Source organism: Phocoena phocoena, chromosome 5, assembly GCF_963924675.1.
Source record: "Phocoena phocoena chromosome 5, mPhoPho1.1, whole genome shotgun sequence".
Lineage (NCBI taxonomy): Eukaryota > Metazoa > Chordata > Mammalia > Artiodactyla > Phocoenidae > Phocoena > Phocoena phocoena.
Window position 1 is genome coordinate 112,339,115 of NC_089223.1, and position 21,816 is coordinate 112,360,930.

Genomic DNA, 21,816 nt, shown 5'->3' on the forward strand with positions numbered 1-21,816 from the left:
CAGCCTGCAGTTGCTCGGGTTTTGAGTTCTCTCTGACACCAGCAAGCCAGCCAGCAGATGGGGAGAACTGGTGAGGGGCGTGTAGGGGAATTGAGCAGAGGAACCCAGGATCGTCTGGATGAATCGGCCACATTAGTGTCCCCCTGGGAGCCCTGGACAGAGCACAGAGGGCAAAGACGGCCCCACTGACAGCGGGAACCGTAGAACTGAGATGGGTAATGCAGCTCTCTGCCCGTCTTGTCATGCGGATAAGAGTGTAAGAGCACAGGGACACTTGCAGGAACTGGACAAAACCCCAGACTACTACGGCTGTAACAGCGAGGACACCAAAGAACTTGGGGTGCGGGTAAGTTCTAAGTCACAGACTGGAGGAGAGGAGGATGGTGGCCCAAGAATCAACATTGGACCTCATTGGTTAAAACTCTAAACTTCCTGGAAGGAAGTTGACAGAATAAAACCAATGTGATCAAACCAGCTGACTGCCTCTGATTCAGTGGCCTGCTGCTGTTTCCTCTTCGTGTTCTGCCGTGTTCATGTTTGTTCCTTCTGAGCTGGTTTTAGCTATGAACTGACATTTGGGAATAAGCAAGGATGCCGTCTCTTTAATTAAGTTTTGTCCAAAGCTGAACATATATTTTATTATGGAGTGACTTGCAGCAATATTGCAGAGATTCACTTACATTCAGGCTGTTAAATTATTTTGCCTGTTTATATATTCATAGTTCATTTTTCATTAGGATCATTTTTCATTAGGATTAAAAAGCACGTACTGACTTCCCAGTTTCAGCCTATAAAGGCGTTCTTCTAATATTTAACTAACTACAGTGAAAAGCCCTTTAAATACTGTTCTGATTATGATGATAATATTTTGTGCAGAGGCCTAAAAGTCGAGCCATCAAATACCTAAGTTGACTTTCAGACTTTAATAATTCATAGTCATGGTATGTTTCTTAAAATAATTACAAAGGCTTATTGTGATTTTTTTTGGGGGGGAGAGGGCCAAAAATCTTTCTGAAATATTTTGATTTTCCTATTTGCTGGAGGATAAAGTGTATCTTTGATCTGTCAGATGCAGGAATTTGACCTTACTTCAAGTCATGTATTTCAGAGCGTAGCCATGAAACTAAGATAAGGAAGATTTCTGAATCAGAGAAACATACTCTGTACTTTGAAGTGTGTGCCTGATATTTCCAGGAGTGAGGACTTTGAGGTGACTCCCTACTCTCTTTGGCTTTTACTCTGACCTGGATGAATTTCATAATTTCGTAGCATTGAAATTCTGTCAGACCACAATGAAACTGAAAGAGAAACTAAGAACTTACCAGTAAGAACAACGTGCAGAGCCAGTGTTTCCAGATAGCTGCAGTGAAAAGAAAGTCTGTCAGCACTGTAGTGCAGATGAGGACGGTGCTTCCCGAATTGGAAAGAAGCCACCCCAGGCAAGAGATTAAGCAAAAAGGTGGGGAGGGAGGACACCTGCCTTAATTAACAACCACACTGCCCAGGTTTGTGACCAGGGACTGTTGCAGTTCTCTTTTTGGGTTATGGTTTTATGGTTTAAATTATCCACATCCCCCAGCAGCATCATTCGGCATTTCTGAGCGGCCACTTCAAGTGCAATTTCTGGACTGAAGGGGCGAAAAAAGGTGAACTTTTGGGTAACTGTTTAGTAGCTCTACAAGCTTGCTTAGTTGCAGTATATGAATATATTCTCCAAGAAGTGGCTACCTTGCTTAAAAGGTAGTTTCCAGGAATTCTTTTCATTAATTTAACATTGAGACCATTCTTTAAAATGTTAGTTAATAATTCCCTCAATATTTTTAAGCTACACAAGTGTATTCCCTGTTTTCACCTCTTAAAAACCATTAAGAAAAATGTACAGCATGAAAATAAATTAGAGGTACTTTAAAAATTAAATATAAAAGCCTATTTTTAAAACGTAGAGAACAGAAGTGATGATATTTTGATGCACTGATAGGTTCTTTTGGGTAAAGAAGAGCAAGATTTAGCGTGATTTTTAGATCCAAGGGCTGAAATAAGAAATTCATTCAAAACTTTCGAGTTCAGAAAATGATTAAAAACGTTTTAAGAAGAAATAATCAATAGCGATATCATTCCCTTGTTAAAATCCTCCTATCCATTTTAATATAGATATTAGCCCTGAAAAAAATTTGAGTTGATATTTAAAAATTTACTACAATCTGATTTCTCTGAATTAAATAATATAACCTGCTGATCATTGAATAATCTCTTCTGTCAAAGATTTTATGGACAGGAGCATATAATGATTGTTGTGACATGGAAAGGTATGGTAGAAGTGGCAATGCACCTGTTGCCTACTTTCTGAAGTGATATTTTACTCAGGATGTCACCACTTTAGACATGGGCAAAAAAAAAAAAGCTAATACCAAAGATGACAAGCAAAATACGTGGTTCTATCTAGCTTTAAGTTTCCCAAATTTAAGAAATCTATTGTCTTTCTTTACTTTTAAATGGGTACTGTGAGACTGAAGCCACTCACTCCTTACATCATCTAGATACATTTCATAATTAGTCCCTTTTCATCATTCATGCTTGTCATTATTAATGATTAAGTTAAGAGGTTCAGAACTTACTAACTTTTATTTTTATAATAATCTTTTTTTGGGGGAAAAACAGAAACACAGGTCCTTAGCACTTTTTTTTCTTCTGGAAATTAACTTAGAAATGTTTCATAGAGTTTATTGTGTTTGGGGGACAAAAATTGCAACTAAATAAATTTCCAGGTTTATTCATAATCGGAACTAAACTCATGGAAAAAAATATAAATTTAAAGTTCTAAAACTGCTGGGCTTTATGTAAATTAATACTTCATTCTTTTCTATAAGTTTTATTTAGAATTTTGAATAGTCTGACATTTGTTTGTATAAATAAGTATAGCAATGAGGAATAAATCAGTTACCAGGAATTGTTGAAAGTGAGCGAACAAAAATAATTTCTTCTAGAACCATATTATGGTATGTGCATATTTGAAATTCCACTTAATAGGCTTATACATTTTTTATAAGATAAAAAAAATCAGACCATAATTATTTCCAGATATGTTACATAATTAAACCCAGAAATTATACCACAAAAAAGTAGAAAATGAAACTAAATATTATTGTGGCAATATAATAATTTCCTAAGTTTTAAAGTAACTTTAAATGATTGTAGCAGGACTTCCCTGGTGGCACAGTGGATAAGACTCTGCACTCCCAATACAGGGGCCCCGGGTTTGATCCCTGGTCAGGGGACTAGATCCCACATGCATGCCGCAACTAAGAGTTCACATGCTGCAACTAAAGAGCCCGTGTTCTGCAACTAAGGAGCCGGGAAGCCAAAACTAAGGAATCCTGGAGCTGCAACTAAGGAGCCCGCCTGCCGCCACTAAGACCTGGCACAACCAAAATAAATAAATACATATTAAAAAAAAAAGATTATAGCAAAAATGATGAACAGCTAATATACCACAAAATTTTAAAGTTCTATAACTGGACAAATATTTTATAATGTGTATTCAAATTAATACTTAAATTCTAGAGCCAAGTCCAGCAAACTCGTTCTGTAAAGGGTCTGAGAGTGGATGTTATAGGCTTTGTGGGCACGTGGTCTCTGTTGCTGCTTCTCAGCCCTGTTGGTTGTAGAGCAAACGCAGCCTTAGACAGTAGGGCAACAAATCGATCTGGCTGTTTTCCAACAATTGCTAAATTTTTCTATTATTAAATTTTTGATTGCTAAATTTTTCAGTCACTAAATATTAATTTTAGTATTCTTTTCCTATTTTGTAAAGATATGCATTAAAATAATAATAAAATATTCCGTTAACAAAGATATAAAACATAATAATATTCAGTCTTAGAAGAGGGTGTTGAGACTGGTAGACGTTCCAGGGTATGCTGTAAATTTTTCTAAATATTTGGAAAGCAATTTGGAAATACATTTCAAACTAGTTACAGTGTCTCTTTTTCATTTTGCTGGTGCAGCCAGGACTCTAGTAGCAGGGAGATTTGCATGGAGAAAAAGAGTAGGCAAACCTTTCAGGGCAGACTCTCACCCCCGACCACAGATAAAGAACTACACTGGACTCCAACCCCTGTGTTATGAGTATTCCCAAGTCCATCTCTCCCTTCACTCAAACTTTGAGGGCACGAGAGAACTCTACTCCCAGAGAGACCTTATTCCAAATCTATTGAGAAAAAATGTCTGCCTTCCTAATGAAGATGTAAGGCTTATGAGCCTATGTTAGGGTTTTCCTCTGAAATGTGGTTGCCTCTTACATTAGTCCTTAAAGGACTCCAAGATCTGCTATTATCACAATCAGCTTGACAGTTCCAAAAAGAGAAAGCATGTGGGGTAGTAGAGAGTTGAGAACAAAATTCAGCTGTACTAAAATTCTTATTCAGAGGAAATCCTAGTGATATTTCTAAATATTTCTGTTGATCACAGAAGGAAAAACTGCATGACCTCTCAGATACCTTTTCCTTTTCCTTTTTACAGATGATGGGTATATATATTCCAGTTTTACTTATGAAAGAAGAAGCTCTCAGAGATGCTTTATAGATTTTGTCCTGGATTCTTAGGGGAGCTCTGTCTGGGACATGAGTCCGCAAAGCCATGCAAGGGCTAAGCGGGCTCCAGAGAGGCGGCTTCTTGACCATGCTTTGGTAAAGTGAAGACTAGAACAGCCTCAGGAATAGATCTTCATTTCTTGTTCTTCTTGGCTTGTATTTTTTCATGGCATCATTTATAGATTTGCATATTGGTCTAAGTGTTCTTTATATTTGTCTTGCATTGAGATCATGTACTTTTCACTGCAGTTTCTTTTTTTTTTTTACATCTTTATTCAACTATAATTGCTTTACAATGGTGTGTTAGTTTCTGCTTTATAACAAAGAGAATCAGTTATATATATACATATGTTCCCATATCTCTTCCCTCTTGTGTTTCCCTCCCTCCCACCCTTCCTATCCCACCCCTCTAGGTGGTCACAAAGCACTGAGCTGATCTCCCTGTGCTATGCAGCTGCTTCCCACTAGCTATCTGTTTTACGTTTGGTAGTTGGTAGTGTATATATGAGGATATGGGGAGGGGGAAGGGTAAGCTGTGACAAAGTGAGAGAGTGGCATGGACATATATTCACTGTAGTTTCTTTACCATATCAGATTAATTTGCTTTGTCCCAAGAGCAAAACCATAAATGTGATGCTTCATCACAAATATTACTTAGATTATGTGTCCTAGATGACTTTTAAATTGTTATCCTCCTTGTTTTACCGGTTTTTTTCTCAGAGATTTTTATTTTCTTGTTTCATTTATTTAAACATTTTTTCAGTTATAGTAAAAAAATTTTATCTTCTTTATTTCAGCCTTCTTGTTATTGTATACATTTTCTTGTGACCTTAGCCCATAGGCATTGAATTCTGGTGTTTTTGTGAAAACAATTTAGTACTTTTCTGCTGTGCTGAATCAAAAGGTAGTAAGTCAACCAGCAAATATTTATTGAGCTAGGTATCGATCTAAATGCTGGCCATATGTGGATGAGACAGAGTAGGGGGAGACAAACATTAAACTTGCATAGGGAGGTGGGGGGAGTGTGCTGCCCAGCTGAGGTAGGAATGTGCCGGGTGAGTCCAAGGGACAAAAAGGCATGGCTGCAGCATTGTGAACAGAGAAGAAAGGGGCTGGCAATGAGGTCTGAGAGGCAGGCACAGGCCTACCTTGGCAGAAGTTTAGATTTCTTTCTAAATGTAGTGGGTCTTGGTAAAGGACTTTGGATTTCATTCAAAGTACAGTGGGAAACCTCTGGAGAGTTTTAGAGAAATAGGAGAACCTCATTTATGCTTCAAAAGATCTTTCTCGTGTGAGCTTTCTCCTCCTCCCTCCCTCTCTGTGCCTCTGTCTCTGTCTCTCTCTGTCTCTGTCTATCTCTGCTTGGTGGAGAATGGATAGTAAATTCCATCAAGGGAGGCCAACTTAAGCTGTCCCAGAAACCCCTGAGGTGAACGATGACGTAGGATTAAATTAGGGTGTTAACAGTGGTGGTGAGAGAAGTGATCAGATTCCAGATGTATTTTTGTTTTTATTGAAGGATTGTTTTGGCTCTTGAAAGAAAGAGAAGGGGTTCTTGGCTTAAACAACTGGGTACAAGATGGTGCCATTTACTAAGGTGGAGTGGTGTGTGTGTGTGTGTGTGTGCGTGTGTGTGTGCTCACGGTGTGTGTGTGTGTGAAAGAGAGATGGTTCCCTATCTATGAATCATACAGTATGTCAAGAGAGTTAAACTTTTCTTCAATTTTGAGTTCTAAGAGGATAGAAATAAGAGACTTTAAATGATATTGTGAACATTATCTTTGGTAGCCTTTTTTATAGCTGTTATAAGAAAACTTTCTCCCTATAGTTTTGTTATTAACCCTAAAAAGGTCCAAGAGTATGCTGAAAATCATTCTGGTAAAGCATTTTTAAAAATACGAAATGATATAGAGCATGGTTATGTACTTTTGGATAATTTATTTAAAGATAAATATTGAAAGAACATAAGATATGGCTTCTGTCGTCTAGGAACTTTCAATCTAGTTTTAAAAGCAGGACTTACCCACATGTAATTAATTAACTATTAAAGTCAATAGGAGAGTAGGTGGCAGTGTGAGTGATGAAATGAGTACCTAAAAGATGACAAGGAAGAAGAGGAATGGTACAGATCATACATACTGTTTTGGGAATGTCTCATGGACAGGGCTGAGATTCAGCTAGTACGGAGCAGAGCAGCTGTACCAATTGTTTATACTTTGAAATGATTCCATACAGACTAATTAAATAGCCGCTTCTATGAGCCCACCAAGCTGCTCCTTCTACTGTGGCTACCTGGAGCCCATCCTCAGGATTCCCCAGTCCACTTCCAACCCCCAAATGAACAAATAGAAGAATGATGCCTGGACCAGCTAGGGGCCTCCAGGACTACCTTCCTCCAGTGCTACAGACAGTGTCCATTGTGACTGGCTGGTGTGTGAACTGTACCAGTTGTTAAATATTTTGAACATCCATTCTGCTAATGGAGAAGTTAGAGCCTGTAGTAGATTTAAAAAATTTTTATTTTTAATTTTTTTACTGCAGTAGAGTTGGTGTACAATATTACATAAGTTTCAAGTATACGACATAGTGATTCACAATTTTTAAAGTTTATACTCGATTTATAGTTATAAAATATTGGCTATATTCCTTGTGCTATATAATATATACTTGTAGCTTATTTATTTTATATCTAGTAGTTTGCACCTCTTAATCCCCACCCCTAATTTGCTCCCCCCCACCACTGGTAATGAGTAATTTGTTCTCTATATCTGTGAGTCTGTTGCTTTTTTGTTATACTCACTAGTTTGTTGTATTTTTTAGATTCCGCATATAAGTGATATCATACAGTATTTGTCTTTTTCTGTCTGACTTATTTCACTTAGCATATTACCCGTAAAGTCTGTCCAGGTTGCTGCAAATGGCAAAATTTAATTCTTTTTTTATGGCCAAGTAGTATTCCATTGTATAGATGTGCTACCTTACAGTGGATCTTGGAAGCAGAGTACAATCTTGGTTCCTGTTGGGAAGAAGGCACATTCAGTTAGCATTTATTGAGCATTTATTAAGTGCCAGGCACTGGGCTTACCAAGATGAGTAAGACATGCAACTTTGGCTTGAAGGAGCGTAATCCAAGGATGGACAAAGCAGGAGTCCCAATATGGTGTTACAGTGTGGTGAGAAAGCACAGGGTGTTGTGGAATACCTAAGAATGACAACTCAGTCTCAGAGGGTTACAGAAAAGTCAAATCTTGAAGCATTATGAGCAGATCACAATCTCAGTCTTGGAGTCAATAGTAACATTAGAATGAGAGAAGCAGTGTATGAATCCCCATGGCTGTAACACCTTGTTTTTTTGGACACATGTGGAATTCACGAAATTTGGTTAATATACATGGGATCAGACTATCAAGAGCTTCATATGCCAAGCTTCAGAATTTGGACTCTGTTCTACTGAAAGACCACTGACAAAGGCTGTTTTAGGAGAACCAATTAGGTTGTGGTTTGCGTATCAGAAGCTCCACTCTCTTTGCAGTGCCTAACCAAGCACCTAGTACCTAACAGATGCTCAATAAATATTTTTGGAAAACTTGAATAAATTAATGACTAAGAAACCACCCAAGATAGTGAATCTAGCTGTGGGCATTTTCCAGCTGCAGGTGACAAGCCCCCAGATGAAACCAAAGGCTGTGAAAATTGAAAAAGTGATAGAGATACAAAAGGCATTTCTAAAAATATTTAAAGAGCCTGGAAAAACTAAGAATTAAAACTAAGAAGATTTAATTATAACCTTCTTCTCAAAAAAAAAATGTACCCTACTGCAAGTGTACACACATTACTACTGTGAAATATTAATTGTATAAAACATATTTACTGTAATAATTCCTTGAATTATTATGCAATCTCTGTATGAAATTGTACATAAAATGCAATATATACCTTTCAGTGAAATATTACACTGTGATAAGAGGAATTATTATTATAATATAAACAATCAATATCTAATACTATTTCCATTATAGTTTTCTTATGAGGTTCATCCAAACCAAACATAATTTGAACTATGTAATAATTTTAAGTCTTCTGTATTTAATAACATTGGTTCTACTGGATATACAGTGGCTTTTTCAGGGTCACATGTATGGTAGAGCTGAGAATACTCTGTGGAGAGAGAGCTGTCTTTTCAACCATATTTTGCTTCCTTCCCACACAGACATCTGCTGTTTCTTACCCACTTTCAGTTGCTGGTTTGGATTGAATGACTTCTTAATGGGTGAAACTTAAAATTTATTTTGCCATAAGAAATAGCTACTGGTTCCTTCATTGTCATTTAAAGGCTTCTCTTTGAAATTTGGGGCATATTTTCATTGTCAGACTTTTAAGAGTTTGACTTTTCAAAGCTTACATTCACGTCATATTTGTATGGGCTTATGTGACTATAGTAAAACTGTTTTGTACCTTTCTTTAAAATTTGCTTATAAGGTGTAAAAATACTACAACAATCATCGGAAGTATAATCATTTCAATGGCATCTTTGAGCTAATGAATTGTATCTAAAAGCTATGTGAAAGCCAGGTGTTGAATAGTAGAGATTGTGAGTTGAAACAGTGTTTTTGATGAATTATAAATGTTGCTGACATATTATTTTAAAATTTGGATTTTTTTTTGTACTCTTTACCTACCTCAGTTATCAATGAGCTTCAAAAGGGGGCTTTGAAGTATAATCTTATGTTCTACTTGATACCGTAGCACTTTATCTAGTATAACAACTCTATTAAATAAACACATCATGTACTTAAAATTAAATATCTGAGATTGTTAATTTGTCTAATGAGGAATTCTCACTTTATCATGGAAAAGATGGCTCCAGGCAGAAATAATGTGTTAAAACTACGGTTGAAGTCTCTTCAGACTTGCTACATTAGAATCATATCTTTCTGGATTGTTAGCCTTCTGAAGGAGATTAGTTAGAAAGCATGTACTAAGACATCTAGTAAAACAGAAGGACATAGGAAAATTTGTGGCTCTTTTCTTTTTGAAAACCACTGGTCGTCACATATAATTTTTTCTTTAGATTTACCAAAGGGAAAACTCCATTTTCAGAAGTAAAAGACATTCAACAGTTTTCTGTTAGTAAGGTGTATGTTTCACAGAATTGTCCATATGTCTATAATACATAATTATTTCTTTAAAAACTGGCTTATCATATTCAGCTTCTTGTGCATTCTTTGTTTTTTTTTTTTTTTTTTGCGGTACGCGGGCCTCACTGTTGTGGCCTCTCCCATTGCGGAGCACAGGCTCCGGACGCGCAGGCTCAGCGGCCATGGCTCACGGGCCCAGCGACTCCGCCGCATGTGGGATTCTCCCGGACCGGGGCATGAACCCGCGTCCCCTGCATCGGCAGGCACCACCAGGGAAGCCCTATGCATTCTTACATCATACATTCTGACTGCCTAAATGATCGAGGATGACATCAGGGATAAAGTGTTTTGGGTTGTGTAATAAATACATAGAATGAAAGGTCTAGTTAATCCCTTATGTCATCACCTTCCAAAGTGTGTTCCATGAACTGCCCACATCAGAAGAATCACCTGGGGTGTTTTAAAGTGATGTAGCTTGCTAAGCTCTACACAAGACCTCCAGAATTAGAATCTCTGAGGTGGGAGCTGAGAATATTTATTTAACAAGATTAAGCATGAAAAAAAAAAAAAAGATTAAGCATGATCTCTAAGTAACCCTTAAGTGTGTTATTGTATGATAACCACTGCTTTATGTTCTAAGAGGTTGACTTTACAGAAAAAACGGGGCTGAATATGTAACAACTGTACATAAGGGCATAAAAGTATTAAAACCCTTCACATTATATTAAATTTCTTCTAATCCAGGTTAATTCAACTGATTGCCAAATTCTGTTTACTGGCAATTAAAGGCACCAAGACCACACAGGACACGTGGGGACAGAGGCTGCTCTGCCAGCAAATGGGGCCTCCTATGCATTATCTTAACAGTAAGAAGGGGTCTGCATTGTATCGCAGTGTAATTTTAAATCACAGTACTTAAAGTAAATTTAAGCTCCACTTCCTAAAACTAATAATTGCTGTACGCCTATGTAGAGTCCTTTCATTGTTTAAGCTTGTAAACTCCCATCAGAAATCTAGGCGCTAACAACATAAGATGTTGTTATGAAAATGTGTCTCCCAGTTTTTTAAAAATCAGAATTTCATTCCACCATTGAGCAGCCAGCTTGAAGAGTAAGATTGTTCTGAATGATTTGATCCTTTCTTGGAATTGAAGCCCAGTACGATTTCCTGACTGAATTCCGCACTTCTGCCTAAAAAGCATGTGAGAGATGATTAACAAAGTTCTTTTGGCCTCAGTAAAATTTCTTAGTACATCAACTAATGTGAGGTGTCAAATATTCACTCCGTATATTTTCAGTTTAAAAAATTATATATGCATTTCTAAAAGACCTCTAAAATTAAGTATTAAATCAGTTTCTTCCACAAAAGTAAATAATGAATTCTACTGTCTACATGCTCTTTCTTTCTTTCGTTCTTTCTTTTGTTATATAATATATAAATACAGATTAAAGAATCAGTCTTTTCTTTGGTGTTGATTTGTGTAAACTCACCAATTAATTATTTGAAGAATTAAACAGTGATCCAGATGGACATGTCAACTTTCATTTCTATTTAAAATGTGACCCAAGCATTTAGAGCTACGTGTTAGACCCTAGCCATAACACTGTCAGCCAAGTTATCGATACTGGGCTTCTTTCTGGTCTACCCCTAACCACTTGATTTTGCATTGAGACTAGATCTATTCTATTCAGGATCGACAGTTGACTTAGATGTGGAAAATAGCAGGAGAATAAAAAATAAAGAAAATAAATAAATAAATGAAATGTGGAAATGTAGGGGAGTTTCTATATTAATTAGTAATAATAATAGCTATCATTTATTGAGCCCCTATTTGCCAGGTTCTGTAATGGTGCTCCACATACCATTTACATATATAAATTTCATTTACTCCTTATGATAGCTCTGTGAATCAAGTATTAAAATTTACTTTTATTGAGTGTCTGCTATTCCAATGTACCCAATGTACTCTTCTTAGGGATTTTTACATGTAATATCTAATTTAGTCCATATAATCCTATACATTTTATAGACAAGTAAACTGAGGCTTATTTGAGTTCAGTACTTTGCTCATGGTCGCACAACTCATGGTAAGTGATAGAACCAGGATTGCAAAGATAGATTTTTCCTTTCTTCTTTCGTTCTCTTCTCTTGTGATTTGATGACTATCTTTAGTGTTATGTTTAGATTCCTTTTTCTTTTTTGTGTGTGTACTTGTTATAGATTTTTGGTTTTTGGTTACCATGAGGATTTTTTTAATAGCAGTCTATACATATACGTGATTGTTTTAAGTTTCTGATCTCTTACTTTCAAATGCATTTTAAAAGCCCTGCATTTGTACTCTCCTTGAAAAAGTAGTTTGAAGCTCATTATATTAGACTAACTTTTCGAAGACAGAGAAATGTAAAGAGGAGACATTAGGGGAAGTTAAATTGGGTTGAATGATTTTCAACAATTGAAAAAAATTGTCTGCTTGGAAAATTTCAAGTAAGATTGTCACTTATGCCCCATACCAAAACAAATTTCAGGTTACTAAAAGTTAAATGGAAAGAAAAGCAATTTTTTTTAAGCCAGAAGAAAATGAGAAGTATTTTATTGATTTCAGGGTTGGAAGGCATGAAAGCAATGGAATAAAAATCTAAATTTATACTTTTCAATTTATAGAATTTAAAACTTGTAAAAGTCAAAAAATATATTAAAGAGAAAATAACAAACTTGGAAAAGAGTTATCTTGTCTATATAAAGTTTTTGAAAATAAAAGAGACATTTGAAACTCTGAAAGGACAAAAAATGTTGACAAGTCAAAGAAGATAAAAATTGTAATAGACATTAAATGTATGACTGAGCTTTTAAACTCTTCAAAACTGAAAAAGGTAAATCAAAACCGTTAAGATAGGCATATCAATTGAGCAAAGCAAATTTGAGCATGTGATTAAGTTGAGACAGGTTCTTCCACAAACAGTTATGGTAGCATCTTTTGCTTCAGCCTCTCTCAAGGTTAGTTTTGCAATATTACAATATGTACCAATAATCTATATCCTTTGACATCATTATTCCACCCTCAGGAATTTAAACAATGGACACAATCAAGACAAGGACAAAGACTTATGTACAACAATGAAAACAAAGGCACTAGTTCTACAAATAATTAGGGAAAGCTAAAAACAATTGTAACCCATCTGTAAACTACTATATAAGATTTAGAATATCTTTCATGACTTCTGAATGCTGTAGGCAATACTTATTTGGCAATGTTAGTTTTTAAAAGTAGAAGACGGAGTATTATTATCCTAACTTTGTAAAAATATTATTTATATGCACAGATACAGTGTATGTGTAGAAAAATTCTAAAAGAAAATGCATCAAAATATGCAGTCTTAAGTTTGAGTAATGGGACTATGGTGTTGGCTGATTTTTTAAAATTCATTTCTTAAATATTCTATGAGAATACGTATATGTTTTTATAATGATTCCCCTATGTTTTTTAAGAGAAGAGAGATGGTAAGAACCAAAAAGTAGCTAAAGAACCTAGAAAGTTTTATAGTTTTAGATAAATGCTCTTTTGGAATATGTATTTCTGTATTCTTTAGGTTTCATAACAAATTATTATTTTATTTAATATTCTACACTTATTTAGCTTTTCAATTAATTTGGAGGAGAGGACTTTTTATGGGTACATTTTACTAAGATTTTACAAGGGAAATAAGATTTACTATGATCATTTCTATAGGTGTAATCAACATTTAAATAGCAGGTGTGGTGATTAATTAAAAACAGCTGAGAGAGGTTTCATCCACCTTGGAAGCAGTCCAGGTTTAAATCCCACTCAGGAAAATATGTCAGTACGAGCTTGTAAAAGTCTGCATGCTGCTTTGAAAACAGAGGAACAAATGTTGTCTTTGAAGCCTACCGTACTGTGGAGATTGATATTTTTTTTCTGTGCATGGTAGTAAAAATAATGGTGATGGAGACATTGCTCTAGATTCACTTGTCGAGTATAATATGCAATAATATTTTGAAGTAATGTAACTGAGTCCCTTAAAGTCACAACTCTTGGGTTAGCAACATTAAAGAAAAGAAATCTTGGTAGTCCAGAGGTGTCAGTGGCAAATGTTCAAACTTTAGGCCCTACCCCTAGCACAGGAAAGGGAATTGGGCATCAAGGGCAATCATAACATGATCACTGAGGCCAGGAATGTGATTGCAGTAGTTTTTCCCCAGAACAGGAAGCAGCAGACACTTCTACAAATCATTCAACAGTGGAAAGGTATTTGGCATCTTTGGGTGGAGCTAGGGAAGTGGTACCACACGGTGGTATGATCATGGCCTCTGTAGTAAGACTGACTGGGTACCAATTGCAGCTCTGACATTTATTACCAAATATCTGTGGACAAGTGCTTTAATCTCACTAAGCCTCAGTTTCTTCAATTGGGTGCTTTATGAGGATTAAATGAGACTATAAATGTTTTGACATACTACATTAATATTGTAGTAGTACGTACAATAGTACAAACTTTTTGACAAAAGGTACAAACTATTATTCATTCCTTCAAGAAGTCGAGCAGCCAGAGTGTATGCACCCAAAGCAAGCTGCATGTCATGGAGTCTCATGAGTAGATGAATGGCTTAAAGGAAAAAGCAAGTCTAGGTGGCATGTAAAATTCTAATACGGTGTATGTCAGTTCATATTCTGTAAGAAAATATTTTTAAAATTTAAGTAAAAATATCACTAAAACTACATAAATATAAACAAATCATGTAAAAATGATGAAAAATTGACTTGCTCAATGTGACTTTGACAATTATCTTCAAGCAAAATATAGTGAACAAAAGTGTAGTCACCCCAATCAAAACACATGTAATTAATTCTCTTACTTGAAATCATAACCAGAAGAGAAAGGCTTTAGGTCAGGCTAAATTTTTGTAATGATTACTTTACATAATTCATGCTAAATTAATAGTTACATCTATGAAAAGGTATTATTAGTAGAGGGAACTCAATTGCTGAAATATGCCACAATTCTTATATGTGGGAAAAAGAAACCAAATAGAAGTGGAGCTTCTCCAACTATAAAGGACTGTACCTTGTAGGGATGCCACAGGATTTTAATATATACCCAAGTTCTCTTCAAGCTTCACATTATGTGCTGGGTTCTCACGTTAAACATTGTTAATCAGAAATGGCACAATCCAAACATCTTTTTTTTTAATTTTTATTTTTATAGAAGTATAGTTGATGTACAATATTATATAAATTACAGGTATACAATACCATATAGTGATTCACAATTTTTAAAGGTTACACTCCATTTACAAATAAATTTATAAAATGTTGGCTATATTCCCTGTGCTGTACATTATATCCTTTTAGCTTATTTTACACATAATAGTTTCTCTTTATCCTCTACCCCAATTACCCCTCCTTCTTCCCTCTCCCCATTGGTAACCACTAGTTTGTTCTCTATATCTGTGAGCCTCCTTTTTTGTTATATTCACTAGTTTGTTGTATTTTTTAGATTCCACATATAAGTGATATCATACAGTATTTGTCTTTCTCTGTGTGACTTATTTCTCTGAGCATAATACCCTCCAAGTCTATCCATGTTGCTGCAAATGGCAAAATTTCATTCTTTTTTATGGCTGAGTAGTATTCTACTGTGTGTATATACCATGGCTTCTTTATCCATTCATCTGTTGATGTATACTTAGGTTGCTTCTATATCTTGGCAATTGTAAATAATGCTGCTGTGAACATTGGGGTGCATGTATCTTTTCAAATTCATGTTTTTGGGGTTTTCTTCAGATATATGCCCAGGAGTGGAATTGCTGGGTCATATGATAGCTCCATTTGTAGCTTTTTGAGAAACCTCTCTACAGTTTTCCACCATGGCTGCACCAATTTACATTCCCACCAACAGTATACAGGGTTCTCTTTTCTCCACATTTATGCCATTTGTTATTTGTGTTCTTTTTTTAAATTTTATTTTATTTGTGTTCTTTTTGATGAGAGCCATTCTGACAGGTGTGAGATGATATCTCACTGTGATTTTTTTTTTTTTTTTTTTTTGCGGTACGTGGGCCTCTCACTGCTGTGGCCTCTCCCAGTGCGGAGTACTGGCTCTGGACGCGCAGGCCCAGTGGCCATGGCTCACAGGCCCAGCCGCTCCGCGGTATGTGGAATACTCCCAGACCAGGGCACGAACCTGTGTCCCCTGCATCGGCAGGTGGACTCTCAACCACTGCGCCACCAGGGAAGCCCATCTCACTGTGATTTTGATTTGCATTTCCCTGATGATTAGTGATGTGTCGAGCATCTTTACATGTGCCTGTTGGTCATCTGCATTTCCTTTTTGGAAAAAAATGTCTATTCAGTTCTTTTACCCATTTTTTAATTGGGTTGTCTGGTTTTTTGATGTTGAGTTGTATTAGCTCTGTATATATTTTGGATACTAACCCCTTATCGGTAATATCATTTGTAAATACATTCTCCCATTCAGTAGGTTGTCTTTTCATTTTGTTGATGGTTTCCTTTATTGTGCAAAAGCTTTTAAGTTTAATTAAGTCTCATTTGCTTATTTTTGCTTTTATTTCCTTTACTTTAGGAGACAGATCCAAAAAGATATTGCTACAATTTATGTCAAAGAGTGTTCTGTTTTCCTGTAGGAGTTTCATGGTTTCCAATCTCACATTTAGGATTTAGTGCCTTTTGAGTTTATTTTTGTATATGGTGTTAGAGAACGTTCTAATTTCTTTTCCATGTGGCTGTCTCGTTTTCCCAGCACCACTTATTGAAGAGTCTTTTCTCCATTGTATATTCTTGCCGCCTTTGTTGTAGATTAACTGACCATAAGTGTGTGGGTTTATTTCTGGGCTCTGTATTCTGTTCCATTGACCTATGTGTCTGTTTCCATGCCAGTATCAAACTGTTTTCATTACTGTAGCTTTGTAGTATAGTCTGAAGTCAGGGAGTATGATTCCTCCAGCTCTGTTATTCTATCTCAAGATTGTTTGGGGGCTTCCCTGGTGGCGCAGTGGTTGAGAGTCCGCCTGCTGATGCAGGGGACATGGGTTCGTGCCCCGGTCCGGGAAGATCCCACATGCCGCGGAGCAGCTGGGCCCGTAAGCCATGACCACTGAGCCTGTGCGTCCGGAGCCTGTGCTCCGCAATGGGAGAGGCCATAACAGTGAGAGGCCCGCGTACCGCAAAAAAAAAAAAAAAAAAAAGATTGTTTGGCTATTTGAGATCTCTTGTGTTTCCATACAAATTTTATTTGTTCTTATTCTGTGAGAAATGCCATTGGTATTTTGATAGGAATTGCATTGAATATATAGACTGCCTTGGGCAGTATGGTTATTTTAGCAATATTAATTCTTCCAATCCAAGAACATGGTATATCTTTCCATCTATTTGTGTCATCTTCAATTTCTTTCATTAGTGTCTTAGAATTTTCTGAGTATAGGTCCTTTACCTCCTTAGGTAGGTTTATTCCTAGGTATTTTATTCTTTTTGATGTGATGGTAAATGGAATTGTTTCCTTAATTTCTCTTTCTGATATTTCATTGTTAATGTATCAAAATGCAACAATTTATGTATATTAATTTTGTACCTTGCAACTTTACCAAATTCATTGATGAACTCTAGTAGTTTTCTGGTGGCATCTTTAGGATTTTCTATATGTATGGTATCATGTCATCTGCAAACAGTGACAGTTTTACTTCTTCCTTTCCAATTTGGATTCATTTTAGTTTTTTCTTTTCTGATTGCTCTGCCTAGGACATCCAATACTATATTGAATAAAAGTGGTGAGAGTGGGTATCCTTGTCTTGTTCCTGATTAGAGGAAATGCTTTCAGCTTTTCACAATTGACTATGATGTTAGCTATGAGTTTTTCATATATGGCTAAACATCTTTTGAATAAAAATCTTAGTATCTTTTAGTTTCACAAGTTTTGGCCTTTAATTACTAAGACAAATGTAGCCTGCCACCTGCTTCTTAGTCAAGGACCAAAAATAAGATTCTATGGTGTTAATATTTAAGAAAAAATGTTTATATATCAACTAAGTTAATTTTGGTGGACGAATGAGGTCCTTGTGGCTACAGTTTACTGCTTTGCAAAAAAAGTTCTAATGCTATATTTTTATATGTACAAAAGTAATCTAACTTTTCTTTAATTTCTAAGTTTAAGTTTTGAGCAATTTAAACTAGAATATCTTGCATCTATGTTACCTGTTCTCAGCTTTGCATAAGACTAAAAAATATGATAATGTTCTTCCCAAGGTTCTGTTGTCATCATAATCATCTTTATTGGCTAATATATTTTAGGCACTAAACTATGCTTTGGAAATTCTAGAATTATAAAACATAGTTTCTGTCTTCAAGAGAAGTTATAATTTTGTTCTGACTGGTGGGTTATATGACTCTCCCACTCTCCACACACATTCTTACACACACATACACATATGCACAAATAGGATAGTTTAATTTTACATGTCATATTACAGGTAGATATTTATATGAGAATGTAGAGGTAGAATTAAATATATAGTTTTACCTATGACTGAAGTGAGGTGAATTTTACATGCATAATAATTCTAAAAGGAAACAGCCTTTCTCCTCTGTATCTTCATCGAATAATTTAAACATACCAACTCTTTTATTTAGAAGTTAGTCTTACTATAACTTCTGGGGATAGTGCAATATATTACCATATGTTGTTATGCATTCAGTAATTCCTCTCTTCTTTGGATAATTTATACAATAATAAAAGCTTATGTTATTGCTCTATGTAAAGTTTTCCCCCAGAAAAGAACAAAATTATAGTTTCTTATTTCTGAGAAACAGGATACTAATGGTTCTGTGTAGTCAGTATCAGTATGATACCATTTCTTTCTATGTTTAATTTCATTACTAATGTCAGAGTTGGCAATTATCTGTTAAACTAATTAAGGTCAGAGAATGTTGAGTTCCATAGCCTATCTAATCAATTCCATTGATAAGTATAGTCATTTTCCCATGATTTCAACTGTAAGATAATAATTATACAGACGGCAGGCATCCTGATCCATTATTCTTTATTCACTTACCCTTAGGAAGAGTTAGACAGGATTTGGTTTTATTGTGGTTATCTAATAGAATTAACATAACAAGTATAAATTTTGCTAATCAGGATTTTAAATCAAGTTTTTAAATTTAGTAAGTCTGCAAAAATTTACTTGATTCACCAAACTTTTCACTAGTTTAATTCATACAGACCAATGCTGCTTCGTGTGCCTATTTGTACACCTTCACTTTGTTGAACTTCTTCCTTTATTTTGTTTTATTTCCACAAGTATTTATTGATCTACTCTGTGTTGGGCCCTGTGCTGGGCAGTGGAGACACAAAGGTGAGGAAGTCATGGCCTCATCTATCCTGGAGGGCCAGGCTAGCTGGGGAGATACATGTGTAAACAGATAATTTGGGGATCCTGCTAGAGCCATTCACAATATCTAGTATAGTGTTGTGCTTATAACTAGTAGTCAACAAGCCTTTATGAATGACTGAATTCTCAGCGTGTTATGGGACCCCAGAGTAAAGGAACTTGGTCAAACTTGAGGGGAGAAGGGTAGGTTGGAAGGGTGTTGTGAAGAAGTTATCCCAAGCCTCTGGGAAATACACCCATAGATCCACTTAATACAACTTCTCGTAGAAGTCAAATAATAAAAAAACAACTAACAGAGAATTCTCCATTTCTCATTAAACCTGGCTGGCTTAAGCCCGATTTTTTAAAAAAATGGTCCTGGGCATCTGAACCAAAGCTTAGTTTCATGAGATAAATTAACCCTATTTTTGTTTTTAGTTATGTTTAAATTTTGAGTTTCCTTACTTTTCAAAATTCTCTTTGGAGTTGATGCCAATGCTCTTACCCCAACAAACCAAGAATTTGTTTTGATAGCTGCCTTAGAAGAAGTTCACATATTCTCTGAAATGCAGTAATAACCAGAGGGGTTTTTATTGACTGATTTCCAACTGAGGGATTTTGTAGTATAAGCTAAAATGTTAAAAAAAAAGAAAAAAGGCAGTGCACGCTACAAATACTTGATTTGCTCGTCTTTTTCCACTGCCATGTGTCATGTACTGTAATTAATTTAACACATTCCTTTTTAAAGCCAGTTTTCCATCCTCTTTTTACATTTCATTGTAAAGTTACGGAAGCTCTTTACCTTGCATAGAGTTAGAATTGAATAGCTCAAACTAGTCAAGACAATTGCAGTTCATAGCACAAGGGTAAATTTAGAAAGTTACAGCAGGTCACATCCATTGTGGATAAAGCAATAGCTCAGTTGTACCCTGGTCTAATAGGGAAATGTCAGCTGCATGAAATTAGTATTCTGAGCTCATGCGAAATCTCCTGTACAGACATCTGTTTTAGTCTCACTGGTGTATAAGTATACACATATACTGCAGTATACATAGATCTTGCAATTTTTTATTTTATCAGCACTTCCTGGCATTTCATGCAAGATGTTGATAGGTCAACAGTATTTGCTTCCAGAGGCAATACAAGAAGTGCTTCCCTATTCCTAGGAGTTTTATTGACAGAGAAATGGTAAGGAATGAAGCAAAAACCAGTATTGCTGTGGCCTCTGTCGGTAGTCCACATCCTCTCCTGGATTTTTTAGTCTTGCATTCTCAACACACTGCCATGCCGTGATAGCACATCAAATTTCACCAGACCAAAACCAAGCTATTCTCTCCAATTTTAGGGTATTCTGTTTCCCCAGATTTCTGGTCTTGATTAGTAATGTCGCTCATTACACGCCAAAGCTAGATGTTGCCAAATTTTCCTTAATTTCTTTTCCATAAACCCTTAAATTCAATTTCCCCAAGTTTTATAGCTTCTTTTCCCTACATCTATGACAAATCGTTACTTTTTTCACATTGCTGTCCCTGATATACTGCTCACCAGAACTGTTGCAATAGTATCCCAGATTGTCTCACAGGCTCCCCTCTAACTCATCTTCCATATGTTATAGGGTGATTATTTTGAAACAGTATTCTGATCTTGGCTTTTCCTGTCTTTTCACTTAGAGGGTAATGCTCAGCCTTCTTATGACGGCATATAAGAACATTCATGGTCTGGGCCCTGCCTTACTTTGAGACTTTTACTTTTCTCATTTCCAACACGATCTTTATAATTCACACACACTGCATTACTTATAATTTTCTTCATACTGTGTTCTTTCCTACCACTATGATGTTGCACTCATTAGTCCCTGTGCCTGCTATGTTTTCCACCTAACTTATCACCAGGAACTTTATAAAATACTATGTTGCTATTCCTACTCTATATCTAAATGTAAAATCTATTTGTAAAACAAAACAAGCATCTGTTGCTTGGACTACTGTCTCTAAATGGATCTCATTCCTTGGACTACTGTCTCTAAATGGATCTCCCTGGATCCACTTTTACCCATTTCTATCTAATTCATGGACTACGTTGCAGCTAAAAAAATTTTTTTTAATGCAGACCTTAAAATCTTTTGAGGGGATGGATCATGTTTATTTTTTCTACATTAATCCCTTGCTCACTGCCGGGCATACAATAGGTGCTTCCAAAAATTTGTCTTAGCCTGGTTGTTAAGAGCTGGTTAAATTATTTTAACTAATTTTTAAAAATTTATTTTGTATTGAAACATAGTTGATTTACAATGTTGTGTTAGTTTCAGGTGTATAGCAAAGTGACAGTTTCATGTATATATATAGTATATATATTCTTTTTCATTATGGTTCATTACAGGATACTGAATATAGTTCCCTATGCTATATAGAGTTGGACCTTGCCGTTTAGCCATTCTATATATAATATTTATTATCAAAATAATCTGTTGTTTGACTAATTTATTTTCACTTTTTTCCAAACTGAAGCTATGATTTTTAAAAAATATATTTATTTATTTATTTGGCTATGTCTGGTCTTATTTGTGGCATGCGGGAGCTTCGTTGTGACACGCGAGATCTTTTGGTGTGGCGCACGGGCTTATCTCTAGTTGTGGCACACGAGCTCTAGAGTGTGCGGGTTCAGTAGTTGTGGTACGTGGGCTTAGTTGCCCT

The 21,816-nt window shown here is 35.8% G+C and overlaps 1 protein-coding gene across 2 annotated transcripts in view; it reads left to right on the plus strand.

The window, feature by feature from the left end:
- The first annotated feature begins 211 nt into the window (after positions 1-211).
- Positions 212-21,816, plus strand: part of ANK2 (ankyrin 2) — a 240,546-nt gene continuing 218,941 nt past the window's right edge. For both annotated transcript variants that reach the window (XM_065877734.1, XM_065877735.1), the window contains exon 1: positions 212-346. In XM_065877734.1, the coding sequence (XP_065733806.1) occupies positions 212-346 (135 nt within the window). The remainder of the gene's footprint in view (positions 347-21,816) is intronic.